This window comes from Dipodomys spectabilis, unplaced genomic scaffold, assembly GCF_019054845.1.
Source record: "Dipodomys spectabilis isolate Male_0828 unplaced genomic scaffold, ASM1905484v1 ptg000045l, whole genome shotgun sequence".
In the NCBI taxonomy this organism is placed as follows: Eukaryota; Metazoa; Chordata; class Mammalia; order Rodentia; family Heteromyidae; genus Dipodomys; species Dipodomys spectabilis.
This window is the reverse complement of record NW_024870722.1, coordinates 9,008,733-9,024,831: the sequence shown is the minus strand read 5'-3', so window position 1 is coordinate 9,024,831 and position 16,099 is coordinate 9,008,733. Positions and strand designations below refer to the sequence as shown.

General features: G+C 35.9%; 1 protein-coding gene across 3 annotated transcripts; it reads left to right on the top strand.

The window, feature by feature from the left end:
• The first annotated feature begins 6,353 nt into the window (after positions 1–6,353).
• Positions 6,354–15,516, top strand: Prl (prolactin). 3 transcript variants are annotated; one of them, XM_042678550.1, is made up of 5 exons: positions 6,354–6,381; positions 8,632–8,807; positions 10,477–10,584; positions 12,933–13,112; positions 15,325–15,516. In XM_042678550.1, exons 1-5 carry the CDS (start codon positions 6,354–6,356, stop codon positions 15,514–15,516), a joined length of 684 nt encoding a protein of 227 aa, XP_042534484.1. The 3 variants fall into 3 exon arrangements, with proteins under 3 accessions (XP_042534484.1, XP_042534483.1, XP_042534482.1); XM_042678549.1 differs by having other exon boundaries at positions 8,629–8,807; XM_042678548.1 differs by having other exon boundaries at positions 6,354–6,387.
• Positions 15,517–16,099: the final 583 nt, after the last annotated feature.

The window sequence follows — 16,099 nt, the reverse complement described above, 5'->3', positions numbered from 1 at the left end:
CTGTACCTGCCTGATGCCAATAGCACCTCTACCTCCACATATGATCATCCAGAATGTCTACAGACATTGACAAAGGTCCCTGTAGACACAAATCACACACCAACTCTTCAAAAACACCACTCTTTTATGACAATAGGATTCATGAGATTCTACCCCCCACCCCCAATATGTACCCTGGAAATTAAGATAAATCCCAAAACAGGAATATTATTCTTTTATCTACTCTTATCCTTCTCCTCTGAAGCAGTCCATGAAAAAAATTTTCTAACATAGACCATAAGTACCTCCATTCCAGGGCTCACCTGCTTGAAGTCTCAGACCACGCAGAGTCAGAACAAACAAAATTTGCTAAGTTCACCAGAGTTCACTGTGTAGTATTCCCTTTAGTCCTGTCATACATCTCCAAAACTCTCACACCTATGCATAGGTTTCATTGTGTCACTGAGTCTCCATTTCTGAAGACTGTCATGTCACAAGAATTCTACTAATGAAATCTGTATGAATTTCTCTTTTGTTGTAGGAGTCTCAGCCCTGAAACTAGGCTGAACAAGGGAAGAAATAAACAAGTATCTAATTAAGGTTTGCATTTCTTACAGAAGTTTTTTTACCTAGTGATAAATAAATTTATTCTATAATGTATTTGATCTTTAATCTTGAGTTTTTGTATTTAAGGGTCTTTTTAATTTCTTCTGCTTTTTTATTTTGTCATATGGAAAGCCTTGTGTTTCTCCTTCTTTTATACAAGAAGGTTTTAATCCATTTCACATTTTCTAATGGTTATAATCACTATTTTATATCATTCACTGAAATATTTTATTTTATAAGAACCAACTGGACTATGTTAATTGATTATACCAGTTATAAATCACAAAGAAACTTACACAGTCAACCTTCCTCTCACCTTTGATCACAGATATAATTTGTTATTTGTTTTTATAGCTTAATTTTCATTTATTTTATTATAATCAGCAGAAGCCAAATTTTGCTTCAGAGGTTTTCCTTGTCACAGTTCCCCATTATTTAAAAGACTATTGTTATACATTGCATTTGCTTTATGTCCCTATAGCATTCCAGCAAGACATTTCTTCTTATTTATATGTCCATTTCTTCTATGTTAACCCCAGATTGGAAAAAGCTTTGCCCACCAATGATCACTTTAGTTCATCTCTGAATATGAAAATATATGTTGCATTAGTAAGACATGTTGCATTTTCTCAACAAATAGGGGGAAGATAAATTGACATGCCACAGCAAAGACATTTTAGACAACTAAATAAATTCATTCAAGTAAATATATTCAAACATTAAGGTATGTAGGCTAGAATTGGAGAATACTCTTTCTGTATTGAGAATATACGATATGCTGCTCTGACTCATCAAAAACCCTGAATCCTCCAGGCTGTCCTACCTCCTTACCCAAGACCCTCTAATCTCACCACAATGGAGCAATTAAAGGATTAATGCCTGTAAATTCTGGCCATCTCATGAACTCTGATGAATTTCTAGAGCTTGTAGTTCTGCTTGGGACTACTTGTGTTAATTACAATTTTAAATTATAAAATTTATGCTTGGAAGTCACAGTTACTTACCAGAAAGAATACCTACCAGATACGTTTGTTAGGCACGGTTCAGAGTTTCATGTCCTCTTAGATAACAAAGATGGATGTTGAATGGATGGGTCTTTGCATTAATTAACAGGTAGGTTAAGAAGCACACCTAGCCGGGCGCTGGTGGCTCACGCCTGTAATCCTAGCTACTCAGGAGGCTGAGATCTGAGGATCGCGGTTCAAAGCTAGCCCGGGCAGGAGAGACTGTGAGACTCCTATCTCCAATAAACCACCAGAAAAACCGGAAGTGGCGCTGTAGCTCAAGTGGTAGAGAGCTCGCCTTGAGCTGAAGAGCTGAGGGACAGCGCCCAGGCCCAGAGTTCAAGCCCCACGACCAACAAAAAAAAAAAAAGAAGCACACCTATATTCATACAGATATTTTAATAAGATGATGATAAAGATAGATAGTAGATTAGATTGATAAAACAGAAAAAAAGATGATAGATAGATAGATAGATACATACATACATCTACTAGTTGGCACTGGATATATCACTCTCAAATTTAGCACTGGTGTATGTCAGGTCTCTTGTCTTTGTCCAAAAATGTAGATGGTCCAGAACAAATCCATGACAAGAAACTCATAGAGAAAGCTTAAGGAAAGTTCATAAACTAGATCTGATGATATAAATAAAATAGCAGTAAATAAAGAAGATCACAAAGAAACATGGATTACAAAGGATGTTTCCAAACACTTCTACTGTTATTTATTTAAGGAAGAAATATTCTCAAAACTCTGCCAATGGATTAAGAAGTTGGGTATTGAGGTCACACTTAAAACCCTAGCAATAAACAATGAACATGAGTTGCTAGGGAAAATGGGTCTTAATATACATTCATTTAAATATCTGGATGAATTTACATGGTTACGTTTTACTTGTCCTGGAAACAGTGTCATTTAGTAAGTGTTATTGAGCATTTCTCCAATGCCTCCTCTACATTTTCTTGTATTTGGTATTAGAAATTATATATATATATATATACACACACACACATGCACACACACACACACACACACACACACACACACACATATACACATTCTATCTGCTATGTTATTCCAATTTCTGGGTAGTGACTATATGGAATTTTTCAATTAATAAACAATACACCTTTAATAATTTGCAAATTGCAATTAATCAGCTAATTCACTGCTACTGAAAGATTAAAGTTCCTTTGTGGTACATTTACTATGAAGAATTTTAACTTTTACCCTTTAATATCCCTTAGTATATCTTACAGTAGATACTTCTCAAGTTATGAGATAAAAATATGTAATATTAAATATTAAATTAAATATTAAAAATTAAATATTAAAAATATGTAATGTGTCATGAAAGAGGAAAAATTAAAATAATTCAAGCTCAAAAATTGGTAAATAAAAGAAAACATAAATAGAATACAGGCTTTGTTCATACCATAAATGAAAAACAATTCGATGTCAATGTTCAAAGTTCAAACCCTTTTGTAAAAGATGGCATTTTTCCATTTAGTCTACTAAAAATACCAGAATACTTTAACATCATTTGAGCTATTTATTTGGCTACTTGACAGAAATCAGTTATCAGCTCTCAATTTAATTATGACTGAAAATGGCAAACAAATGAAGCTTTCTAAATAAAAGCAGACAAGTCCACTCTTAATGACCTTCTTTCTTGCTCTAATTTAAGATCACAACTTGGTAAAGAGAGATCTGCCTAGAGAGCGCGTGCACACACACACACACACACACACACACATCAAGGGAAAAATCATGACATAGAATAGATAGAAAAAATAGGACAACTATGACTTTTCACATAAAATATGTCTTTTGCATTATTTAGATATTTCAATATCCCATTCACAGGAAATGTGGGGGCTGTGAAACAGCCAGGAAGAATATAATAAATTTCACAGTAAACATGTGACCTCTTGTCAGTCAAATAAATAATTGCTCCCCGCTTGATAAACACAACTGAAATGCTCCGGGATCACCCCTAGCCTGATTATCTACAAAGCTGCAACACCTTTAAATTTTAAGATCAAGTTTCCACTGTCAGTACTATCTTTAATTAGCTTATATTAGTTGGGCAAAGAGGTTACATTGTGATATCTCTACATGTACATACAACGGATTTGATCAAATTCACTACCATTATTATTGTCCTATCTATCCTTCTGTTATAAACAATCTTATGAGATTATTTTACTTTCATACATGTATGTGAACTACTAGAAATTTATCTGCCCCTTTTCACCCCCACTTTCATTTTCCCCACCTCACTGGTTTGCATTCCCAAAGAGTCCTCCATGCTACACTCTTGCCATTCTTTCTTTATCATCCTGATTTTGCATATAAGGGAGAATATGCAGTATTTGTCTTTCTCCATTTGTTATATTGTACTTAACATGATTAGCATGGCTCCATCCTCTCTCTTGCAATGATATAATTTCATTCTTCTTTATGGATGAATAAACACTCCATTGTATACATATACCACATATTCTTTATCCATTCATCAGCTGGTAGACACACAGTAGCTATTGTGGATACTGCTGCTACTCACCTACATGTGAAGGCATGCCCACTGTACACAGACTTACAGTCTTTTAAGTATCTACCCAATGATGGTGCAGCAGCCTCCTAGGGTAGTTCTATTATTAGTTTAACTGAGGAATTTCCACTCTGATTTCCATAGTGGTTGCACTAGTTTACAAAGTTCCCTTTCCCCACTACATTCTCACCAGCTTTTTGTTATTTGTGTCTTTGATGATTCTTATTCTGAGATGGAATTTCCATATAGTTTTGTTTTTTATTTCCTTTATGGCCATTTCTACATTTATTCTTCTCTGAACCTCTTCAGAGTGTGGACTGTCTCATGTTCCCTTCTAATCTTCTGTGTTGCTCCTCTTCTGTCAGTGTCAGCACTTATGGCATAGTTTCTGAGGAGAGAAGGGAAATGCATGGCCATGATAAACTTCTCTAACACACAGCTCCAATTTCTTTATCATCAAAGTTCCATCATCTGAAAAAATGATGGACACTAGTATGAGTGCATAGTTCTGACCCCACTTTTAGATCAGTAGAGTCTATGATTCATCATATTTGATGTTTATGATTTAAAAAAATCTAGCCTTCCTTGAAGTTGGGCAGTGTTTCTCAGAGATGTTAGTTTCTGGAGTACTTAGTCAGATAATTGTTGAAGTGCGCATTAGCATTGAGAGCGACAGAAAAGTCAAATGTCATAGGAAGAGATTTTTAAATTACCTCATCCATCAGTCTACTATGAGAGACAATAAAATTGAAATTAAAGGTCACAAGCTGCTTTAGATGCATAGACTTAGAATTAGAGAAAGTCATCAACAACTCCATTCTTATTCATTATAGTCATTTCATTTAGGAAGTCTCCAAAAGGTGAATGAAGTTTTGAAATAATAGAAAATGATTTTTTTTCATCTTACCCAAAAATTGAGCTAAGGTCAAAGAAAGGGAAATTGATCATGAGTTAGTAATGGTTCTCTTTGTAGGGAATAGAAATAACTGCATAGAATTTGGGGTTCATTACATCATATATTAGAATCTGGGTGAATGATGTGTTCACATCTTGTGTGTTAGAAAACTACTGATATTTCTCCAGAGTGATATCTTGGTCATGTCATATATGGGTGGGTGCACATGACTACATATTGAATATTTTAGGAAGGTTGCTTCCTCAAATTCTTCCCATCTCCTCTTGAAAAAACAACCCTTCCTTCATCTACCTTGACTACAAAGGAGTTCTTTCTTTTTTATCCATTGTACTTAGTCCTTTATCCTATTTCTGACCTATTTCTTTCCAAAAACTAGGGGAACATATACAATTTCATATATATGTTAAAAACAAAAGAGATTATACATAATGCAAATATGTATACATATATATTGCATAAAATACTATTTATCACCTTTAAATAAATGTAAGGTACCAGTGTCTCACACCTGTAATCCTAGCTACTCGGGAGGCTGAGATCTGAGGATCATGGTTTGAAGCCAGCTGGGCAGAAAAGTTTCCATGAGACTGTTATCTCCAATTAACCACTCAAAAACCAGAAGTGCTACTGTGGCTCAAGTGGTAGAGTCCTAGCATTGAGCACTAAGGGGATCAGAAACAGCACCCAAGCCCTGAGTTCAAGCCCCACAAATAACAAAAAAGTAATAGAATGTTCAAAAGCAAAAAAAAAATAACAAAAAATAGAGCATACCACTCACAGTGTAGTGGAAACTAAAAATATTAGTTTTTCATTCCTTAATCTATAGCACATGAATTTTGAAATTTAATTCAGTCAACAATCTTGAATGAGAAAGGTTATAATTGATAATATATGATGTTATGTTATAAAGTGCAATGTTCTATATTCAAAGAAACTGCAGAGAAATAATGCATTTTAATATAAATGGCTCCTATGGTTTTGTACATCTTCTAACCCCAACTAGTCTACAGATCTCATCTTCATCATTTCTCTCATTTCCTTTTGCTCTAATTAATCAAAATCTTTCATTTCTGTCCAGTATGTCTTCCTGAATATGAATGAGAAATAAAATACCATTTGATGTTTGAAATTATGGGGGTAATCTCAATGACGGAAATAGATGACTTGGAAGGGAAAGAGAATGTCTGATTAAATATATTCATGAAGGTGTCAAAGGTTTATAAAGCTAATGTCTGTGAGGGAGAAAACAGTAGGTTTTCACTGGTGAAGTGTATTCCTGCAAGGATCCACACCATGGAGAGCAAGGGGTCATCATGCAAAGGTACGTGTAACAATTGGCATTGAATAGATGATCACTCCTGGGGTTGAGGGGAAGTTGTTCTATGAAATTTTAGTTAATAACAAGAAGTATACAGGTTGAGAAGAATTTTCCAATCATTATTCTTGAAAACAATTGCACAAGAGCACAATAAACTCCACCTTGGTTCTTGACTGGAGGACCCTTCCTTCTCCAAGAAACATGCTGTGTGGAAGAAAGTGGGGGATATGGTTATAAGCTAGGGATCCTGCTAACCATCCTTCATCAACCAGGAGAGCCCCCAGAATAAGAAACAATGCTACTCAAAACGCCAATGATGCTGAGATTGAGAAACTGGACCAGAATAAGACTACAAGAGATATGGGGCCAATTTATCAGCAAGAAATTAATATTTTCTGGTTGCTTGATCTCTGTGTGAATGGTATAACTAGAATCAAGCTGATGAAATTTTCACCTCTGAAGCAATCCTATAGACAATGGTAGCATATGTATCTTACACTACTCTGTCAATTTGACTCTAGCCAGACCACATTTCAAAAGGCAAAAGAGTCTAAGGCTAAGTAATAGCCTTTTTTTCATAGTGACATTTATAAGCAAAATAAGTAACAACCATAAAATTTATTTTGTGAAATGGAAAACAAAAACATTTGTCTGTGTTATCCCATTTTAGACTAAGAAAATCTCACGGATGATAAATGTGCAGGTAACCATTCTCAGAGTTAGAGAATTGCTATCTAACTAAGAATTTACAAGAACTTCTGGTCCATTTCCCCATCTGCAAAACATTTCATTTGCTTATTTAGATAAAATATCCATTCGCCTTCATTACTATAACTTGCACAAAACAGATCTTGTGGATCGTTATGTTTTTAAAATCCTTTAAAGTCTATAATGTGAATGATCTCACAACATTTTTTTTTATTTTGCAACTAAAATGTTGTGTAGTCATCTTGGGCACTAAACAACTTTAACTTGATTTAAATGTTTTGAGTATTTGTGTTAGGTACTTTTTATATATAAATCTTCAACATTACTCTAGCTTTATCTTGGACATTACTAATTGCAATTATCAAAGGTTCTGTGGAACTTCATTTCTTGAGACACATGTTTTCATATCAAGAATTCTTTGGGAGTAATGTTATTGGTGTTAAAAACTGATTTTAATTTGGTACTTAGACGTTGTTGCTTTCCTTTTGAGGGTGTAAATTATTGATCTATTAGTTGTGTAACGGTCAATTCCTGAAAAAGCAGCTTGAGAATGAAACTACCACCAATCATTGCCAAAGATTTTTAAAATACATGTTTTATGCAGAAGGAAAAGTGGATAAAAATCAGGCTTCCTAGGGTTTTGGTTATGCAATTGAAGACAAAGTATTGTTCTTTGAAAGAACCTCTGCAGACACAGAGTTCCCAAGGACTGATTTGGTCCCAGTTATACAGATGAGATGGAGTGTCTGATATGACCAGATAAAGTTCACAGTCTGGTAATTGTCTTCCTCTCCTTGCTAATAATAGACAGGGAAGGAGACTGCTTGACCTCCCCAAGCCTTCAGTTTCATTGGCATAATTTGATGATAATTACTAAGGGCCAGTCTAATCACATGGTCACTGTATAGCTCAAACTTAAAGAATAAATACTGAAGTTTGGGGCAGAGGGTCAAACAAATGTGAATTTTTTTAAATCAGCAAATCTAGGCTACAGCATCTCTTCTACAATAGAATGTTCTCCCTTCTCAACATTAGCAATCATGTAATGATGTGTTTATTCTTAGTGGTATGAAATTAAAATAAACGGATGAGCTGGATTGTCCTTGTCACCCAGCATCCAAAATGCAAACATCAAAACTCAAGTTTAAAAATTGCTATCTCTGACCTCTGAAAATCTGAAAAAAAAACCCTCTCAAGACATTAAACCATCTGAAGCAGATGACATAAGCACCCTTGTCCCAGAATTGGTTTAAGTTTCAAATGTTTGCAAAGTACAGACATTCTCCTGGGAGCAGTACTAAAATGCAGGGAGTCTCCTACTTCTCAACCTATCTATCTGTGCAAATATAATTATATATCTAAATTTGCACAGTGGAAGGTGTTGATTTTTTTCACCTACCCCAGCTATTAAGGTACCAAATTCTGCACCCAAGGGCAGCAGGAAAAAAATAAGCTTTTCTTTGCAGAATTATTTTCAATACTCTCAGTGAAATAGATCCTCTTACAGTGGTTGGTGGGTGTTTTTAAAAAATTTTATTTCAGCAGGGTCACTCCTGCTGCTGTTGGTGTCAAACATGCTTTTGTGCAAGAATGTGGCCTCCGTGCCCATCTGTCTCAACGGGGCTGTCAGCTGCGAGAAGTATCTCAAAGATCTGTTTGACCACGCCGTCATGCAATCTCACTATTACCACGTCCTCTCTACAGAAATGTTCAAAGAATTTGTAAGTATCTCACTACTTGCTTCTTCCCCAAACAATCCTTCATACCATGAACAGGACTGGACTGTAAGAAAACCTCAGGAACCAAATTGCAAAATAATATACTTTCAAATGTAAAAGAAAGCACCTGATAGTAAAAAAGCAGAATATGGAAAGAGGGACAGTCTCATGAAATCTCAAAGATGTTCAAAGAATGGTGGATTTTTGTATTTTACTTAATTCATTTGTCTGGTTTTTTTTAAGTTAAATACTGGCATAAAACCTTTGTTTGTGGGGTTGAGGAGTATTGATTTCTCATTCTCACCAGCCATTCTCACTAGGCACTCTACATTTACCATACGGGAGCTATCCAATAAAGGAGAAATCCACTGCTGTGAATTGGGTGGGTTGAATGGAATTAACCTCCAATGAGGCCATATCAGAAGGAGGCAAAAAAGCTGTTCCAGGAACCCCAAATGCTGGGGATCATTGTTCAAAGATTTTTAGTGCATAAGTTTATAATTACTGCAGAAACACTGGAATAAAATTGAAAACAGGCTCTCACTTTCTGATGAAGTTGCTTTTAAAGCTGCCATCTCAAGCCAGTTCCTGCCTATAATTCTAGCTACTCAGGAGGCTGAGATCTGAGGATCACAGTGTAAAGCCAGCCTGGGCCGGAAAGTCCGTAAGACTCTTATCTCCAATTAATCACCAGAAAACCGGAAGTGGTGCTGTGGTTCAAGTGGTATAGGGCTTGCCTTGAGCTGAAGAGCTCAGGGACAGCCCCCAGGCCCAGATTCAAGCCCCACAACCACCCCTCTCTCCCCTCCCCCTAAACCCCTGCGATAAAAAAGCTGCTATCAGTCAAGGATCCCACAGTACATTAGAGTTCAAGTACATCAGTGGATCTCCCAAAAATGTGGCTCCACTTTTACAAAAAAAAAATCATTAACTCCTTTTAACCTCTTATTATTTTCATTTCTCATTTTTTGACTAGCCATCTTTTGTCTTTCAAATCTTCCTAGTAATGTCCTTTCATTTTTCACAGCTTTTGCTAAGTCTTTAGTTTTAAATAATAAAATTTAGTCTCTGGAATTTTTCTGTTTTGAGTATGTTCAATTGCTAATACTTTTTTTTATAAACTTATGCTCTTTTGTTGATGACTTCTTTGGTAACAAGTGACAAAAGTGTATCCAGAATTTATGATGAGTGTGTGAAGGTATAGGTGTGTAGGTTCCCAGGCATTTGAGAGAGAAATTATAACTCTATCGTGATTATCTCAAGTGAGTTTGGAACCAAAGAAATAAAGTTATGCAGTATGGCAATTTCTTCATCTACTATAGGGAGACTTAATATTTTGTAGATTGGCTATTCTTAGTGTTTTTATTTTTTTCCCCAAATAGAAGCTTGTAGAAGGATGATAGGAAGGTTAGGACAATAGGGAATGGTGAAGAAGAAAGGTAGTTGGGAGGTCAGAAAAGTGGGATGAGGAAAAATAAAACGAGATTACAGAACAAATGGGGGGGGGAAGTAGGCAGAAGGGTTGTTTTCTCAAGTCCTTATTTTCATTTTTGTGCAGTTCTTTGGTATTTTTTTTAACGGCACACTTATCAAATGTATTAACTTTCTTGTGATGAATTCATTTATTCAATTCCCAAATGCCAATGCATTGAATTTTCTCCATCATTTCCAGGATAGACGATATACTCAAGGCCGAGAGTTCTTTACCAAGGCCTTCAACGGCTGCCACACTTCTTCCCTCCCGACTCCAGAAGACAAGGAGCAAGCTCAACAGATCCATGTAAGTCCTTAGCCCATGTTTGCCATCAGCACAACTGATATAGAACCCTGCCCTTGCAGTACTGTGGCTACCAGAGACACCATAGTCAGTATAGCTATCATACATGCAGAGAAAGATGAAGAACATGTAAGCCATCACAGAAAAAATAGACTATAGATAGCTGGTATAATTATAAGAAAAATCAAACACAAAGTAAGATGCTAGCAGATCTGGCAGATGACATGCTTTTTCACGAGTTCTGTACATCTAGGATTGCAGAGAATATGCTGAAGGAAGGTTGAAGTAAATTGTGTGTATCTGATACATACATAATATGTACATATGAAAAGAATGCAAATGCAAATTTATCACATATTATGAATAATCATTCCACTGGCAGTATTTAACATTACTGAGCACTCTTTGCTGGAGCTCAAGACTCTCCTTGTTTTATTTCTGTTTTTCCTATAATTATTGCTTTCTTCCTGGACTCCTCTGCCTTTTCCTGTGTCGTAACTGAAAGTCTCCCTAACAAAGAGGTCCTGGAAAATATTATATCACATATTTCAAAAATGTATCTCTGCCTTCTGGTTTGATAAATATGTGTGTGTATTTCTTCTCTCTGATAACAACAAAGTCTCTCCCGATTCTCTCATATAACTACTCTTAACATTACATATACAAACATATATACGTGTATAAAATAATTTTATTAGTGGTACCACTAGTGCATTAATAATTAAGATGATAAGAGAAAGCAAAAGTAGAGAAAGAGGACAAAGACATCATTTGTTGTCACATACCACAGTGCAAGCATTTCACTAAGCTCTCTATGAACATTACTTTATGGATTTCCTATAAAACTTCCCTAAAGTGAGGTAGTGTTAATACACTTTTTGAGATAGCAAAACTGAGGCTCAGAGTTCAGAGTAATCACAGATTTGCAAATAAGTTTGAACTGGATTTCCCATTTCAAAGTCCTCACTTGTAGTCATTATGCCAAAGAGCTTTCAGCAAATATACTGCCATTCAGTACTTGGTCTGTACCTCTATAAACTCTTTTATTTTTCTCCTCTCCTTTTCCATATTTCTATTATTCCAATATCCACTGGATTCTTCTCTAACCTTTGTTTTCATTATGACTCAAGTAGCAAACAATCAATGCAACAAGTATTTTAAATCAAAGGTATCTTTTATGTGTGATCTTAGAGAAAGCATAAATTGGAGATAGGGGTCAAAACTCCTTTGTGACCTACACTGATGCTTGTTATTAAGGACAATTCTATGTCTTTTTGTTCACTTGTAGATATCAACAAAACAGATTGCTCTGCTAGATGTATGAGGCAGAGAGGCAGATGAAGCACCCTAAGGAATGTCATGTGGTCTTCATTCTCTCTGTTCCAGTAACCTAAAATTAACGTTAAAAAATATCACAGACAAGAGCTAACTTAGCAGTGTGAAGGAATCCCTTGGTGTAAATGGTTAGGGCCACTGGCCAATGACACTGCTTCCATCTCTTCTCTGAGTCCAATCTCAGCCACCTACTGAGTTCCAAACAAACCTTGTTTTCTCATCAACTAGCAAAACAATGAAATAGGAAAGAATGTACTCAGTGGAAAGATGGTATCATGTCAAAGGGGAAAACTCGATTTTATCCGTTAGAGCTCTCATTTTAAAAATTAGTTATTTAAATAAGCCAGCTGTCTCTTTTTTTAAAAAAATAAATTTTATTGTGAAGGTGATATACAGAGGGTTACATGAGTCAGGTAATGAGACATGTCCTTTTGAACAGTGTCATCCCTTCCCTCATTCTCTCCCAGCTTTCCCCTCACAGCTGCTCTCCTCCCAAAGTTGTATAGTTCATTTCAAACATAGTATCTAGTGGCTTTAACTGCTGAATTGTTTCACCCTTTGTCCCACCATTTCTGTGTTTCCCTTTCCCCTCTCCAAATTAGATAAATTTATATATAAGACAAAAGGTACAGAAATCAAAAACAGCAACAAAAGTGAATAAATCAAAGAAAAAAAAGAAGAAAAGGAAAGATTTTTTTAAGCACCAAAAGTATAATTTAAAAAAACTCTTACTTCCATTTCTTTGAGTTCATTTTGGTAAGTATGATCTTATGCACAAAGCTATTCAGCAATGACTAGGGCCACTGGCTGAGACTTTAGGATTCTAAAGTCTCCTACCAAACTCCTACCAAAAATTTTAATGTGTAAACAGGTTAAAAGAAAATAAATTAATTAATTAAAATAAGGAAAAATAAAGATCTATTCTAGTACAGTGTCCTCTCCACGCAAAAATCATAGGTAACTAACCCTGTGGTATTTTGCTTATATTAACATAACTGTTCACTTTGGTTGCTCAGTCCGAAGACCTTCTGAACTTGATACACAGCATATTGCTCTCCTGGAATGACCCTCTGTACCACCTAGTGTCGGAGGTACGGGGGATGCAAGAAGCCCCAGATGCAATCCTATCAAGGGCCATAGAGATTGAGGATCAAAACAAAAGACTCATAGAGGGCATGGAAAAGATAGTCAGCCAGGTGAGTGCTATCCTGATTCTTTGTTGCTGTTTTATGTGTTTCTTTTGGTTTCAGTTGATTTCTTATTAATAAGAATTAAAAAATTTTGAAACACTTCTCTTTGCAAGCACAATGGCATCCCGTGTGGTTGACTGCTATTAAATAAAGGAAGAGCTTAGTGTTCATGCTGAGAGATCCTAACATGCACGAATTTTAGCTTTCCACTTCAGTCACTGACAAGTATCGCTTTTCTTACACTGTCTACAAATCCACCAAAGGCTGGATTCTTCCTGAAGATGGGTGGTTAAATATTTCCCAGAGAAAGAAAAAACAGAAAATAATATTTACAAGACAAATGCTTTCTTCCAAGTATCCCCCAGATATACACATTGAAATTCTAGTTTGACTCTTTCTCCTTTCTACTCACCCCAGAGGATTAGAGTGGGGAGAAAAAAAAAAAGAGGAAATCAAAATCAGTTTGGACAGTCTCTCTTTCAGCCCCTCACAGCCACTGTCACCCGGCCACCCAGGGGAGATTGAAAAGATGAGCACATGACATCAGTGCTATTCCACAATCAGTAGATTTTCAGAGAACCACAAAAGAAGGGAGTATCTTTTCTGGAATGTTCCTTATTTCACAATTCCTAGACATTATTTCATCCTAAATTTTGTTTGGCTTTGGCTTTCAAAATCAAAACTCATGTCATTGTGTTTAATAGCCTCAAATAGTCTGTCGTACTTAGATCAAATTAGTGTTTTCAGTATGTATCTCCATTCTGATAGGATCGTTTCAACATTAGCAATGATAACAGCTAAGTAGTTTTCTGAAATTTCTCAGAAATAATGTACCATCTAAAGAAAAATGTATGGTTATAGAAATAATAACAAGCAATTTTATGCTTCTTTTTGTGTGCTAAGTACACATTATCATGTGTCATTTTTGTCATTTTCATGGGAGAAGAACACAAATCTGAGCAAAAAACACAAGTACAAAGAACATATTAACCCTGGAATATATGAAATGAACACCTTGATGTTCAAATTATTTGCTTCATTACTGGAAGCCTAGTTCTTAGTGTCACTAATATGTCCCATACTACTTCATTTTCTGTTCCTCTTAATACAACCATCCATTTAGTTATTGTTGCTTGTAACATTGCACCTTGCACAGTAAATTTTCTCTTAAAGCTCCAGTACAAAAAATAAAAAGCATTTTAGCTAGACAACACATCCACATCCACACATACACACACACTTTAAATTCTAATAGAAAATCCTGGGTATGTATGTGTATACACATTCATATTCCTAGTCTGTAGGATAAATCTCAGCAGATCAAACTCTACAATTACACCAGACTTTACCTAGTAACTCTGTGAAGCAGCTGACCTCCTTACATGTACCAAGATGATTAATTATTCTCAAAGATCTCTAGAGAGTCTCTGTTACAAAGGCCAGTAGAGTATGGAATACATACATTCCCCCTCATTCGTGCTCTTCAGCAATATTTGTGTAAACATAGTCATGCCTCCAACTCTAGCACACAGCTTTCGCCACTGAGGGGGATTTCTGACATTCTTTTTTTTCATGGGTGCTTTGCCCAATATAGCCTACCTTATGGAACTCCAAAGACAGCAGCTGTTCTTTGCAGAAATCCCTAAGGTATCTTTCCTGGGTAGAACAAAGGACTTGTGACTACTTCAGTAGATCTCAGTCAGCCATCATTAGATCATCTGCCTCTTAAAGCACCCTACACAACCTTCATTATTTCTAAGGGTTTGGTACAAACATTATATGGATAATAGGGCCAGTTCAAAACAAGATTAAGCATAATGAACTATCAGATGACATAAGGTGCCCAGGGCACATCAGGAACACAGCTCAGTAAATGTAAAAACCTTCTCAAATAAGAGAATGGACCCTAGTTTCCTCCATTACCCCTTGATCAAACCCAGTCCATTTTCAAGTAGCAAATTCCCAGTTCCCCATGGATTCACTTCTACAAGAACATACTTCACTGGTGATCTCTTACCTAACAGAAAAACCTGTGTCCTGCTTCTGGTAGTCATCTATCAGATGACTAATAGGTTTGCGATATGTTGGCCCAGATACACCAAAGCCATACCTTGGTCTCAAGTTTTCCCCTCCTATATTTTCTCTAAATCTTAACAATTCAGAGGAGCAAGGATAAGGAAATACTAATGATACAAATAACTATCTTTTTGATCATTAGGTTCATCCTGGAGCCAAAGAAAATCATATCTACTCTGTCTGGTCTGGACTTCCATCCCTGCAGATGGCTGATGAAGAGGCCCGCCTTTCTGCTTTCTATAACCTGCTCCATTGCCTGCGCAGGGATTCACATAAGATTGACAATTTCCTCAAGCTCCTGAAGTGCCGAATCGCCTATAACAACAACTGCTAAGCTCATATCCACCCCTTCTATTTTGCAGATGGTTCTTAATGATCCATCCCTTGGCAAGCTTCTTTTTAGTTTTATAGCTGTTTAATGCATGCTTGGGTATCATGGGTCTCTTCTTAAAAAATAAAAATTGATTCTTTAGAAATATCAAAAATCGACAAGGCCAATTTGTTAACATTTCTTTGTTTCTTTCAATCAAGTAAATTCTAGAGAAAATGTATGACTACCAGGAAGAAGTTCCTATCAAACCTTACCATGACAAGGAACAGAAGCTAGGATTATAAATAAAGACAACTAACCATTTATGTTAACCACAGCAAGCTAAAGTGGATCAAGTCATGAGAACCAAAAGCAAACATTTAATTACTGATTATCATTCTATCCAAGGTACCAAAAAAAGATGGAATCCTCTGGTATCTTTCTGAAAGCCGGATACATTGAGTTAACTTTCTCAGTGACAGGCAATATAAGTACTAGTCAATAGTACTGCTCTTAAAGTAACATCAGATTTGCTAGAAAGTCTAAAAAACAGGCTACAAATATGTAGACTTTAGGAGAAGTTCTCTACAGTTGTGTTCCAACTGAA

Coding starts and splice junctions, on each gene's coding strand:
- Prl (XM_042678548.1), top strand. CDS start 6,354: ATGGAGAGCAAGGGGTCATCATGCAAAGGTACGT. Junction 10,585..12,932: donor AGCAAGCTCAACAGATCCAT/GTAAGTCCTTAG, acceptor TTGGTTGCTCAG/TCCGAAGACCTTCTGAACTT. Junction 13,113..15,324: donor TGGAAAAGATAGTCAGCCAG/GTGAGTGCTATC, acceptor TTTGATCATTAG/GTTCATCCTGGAGCCAAAGA.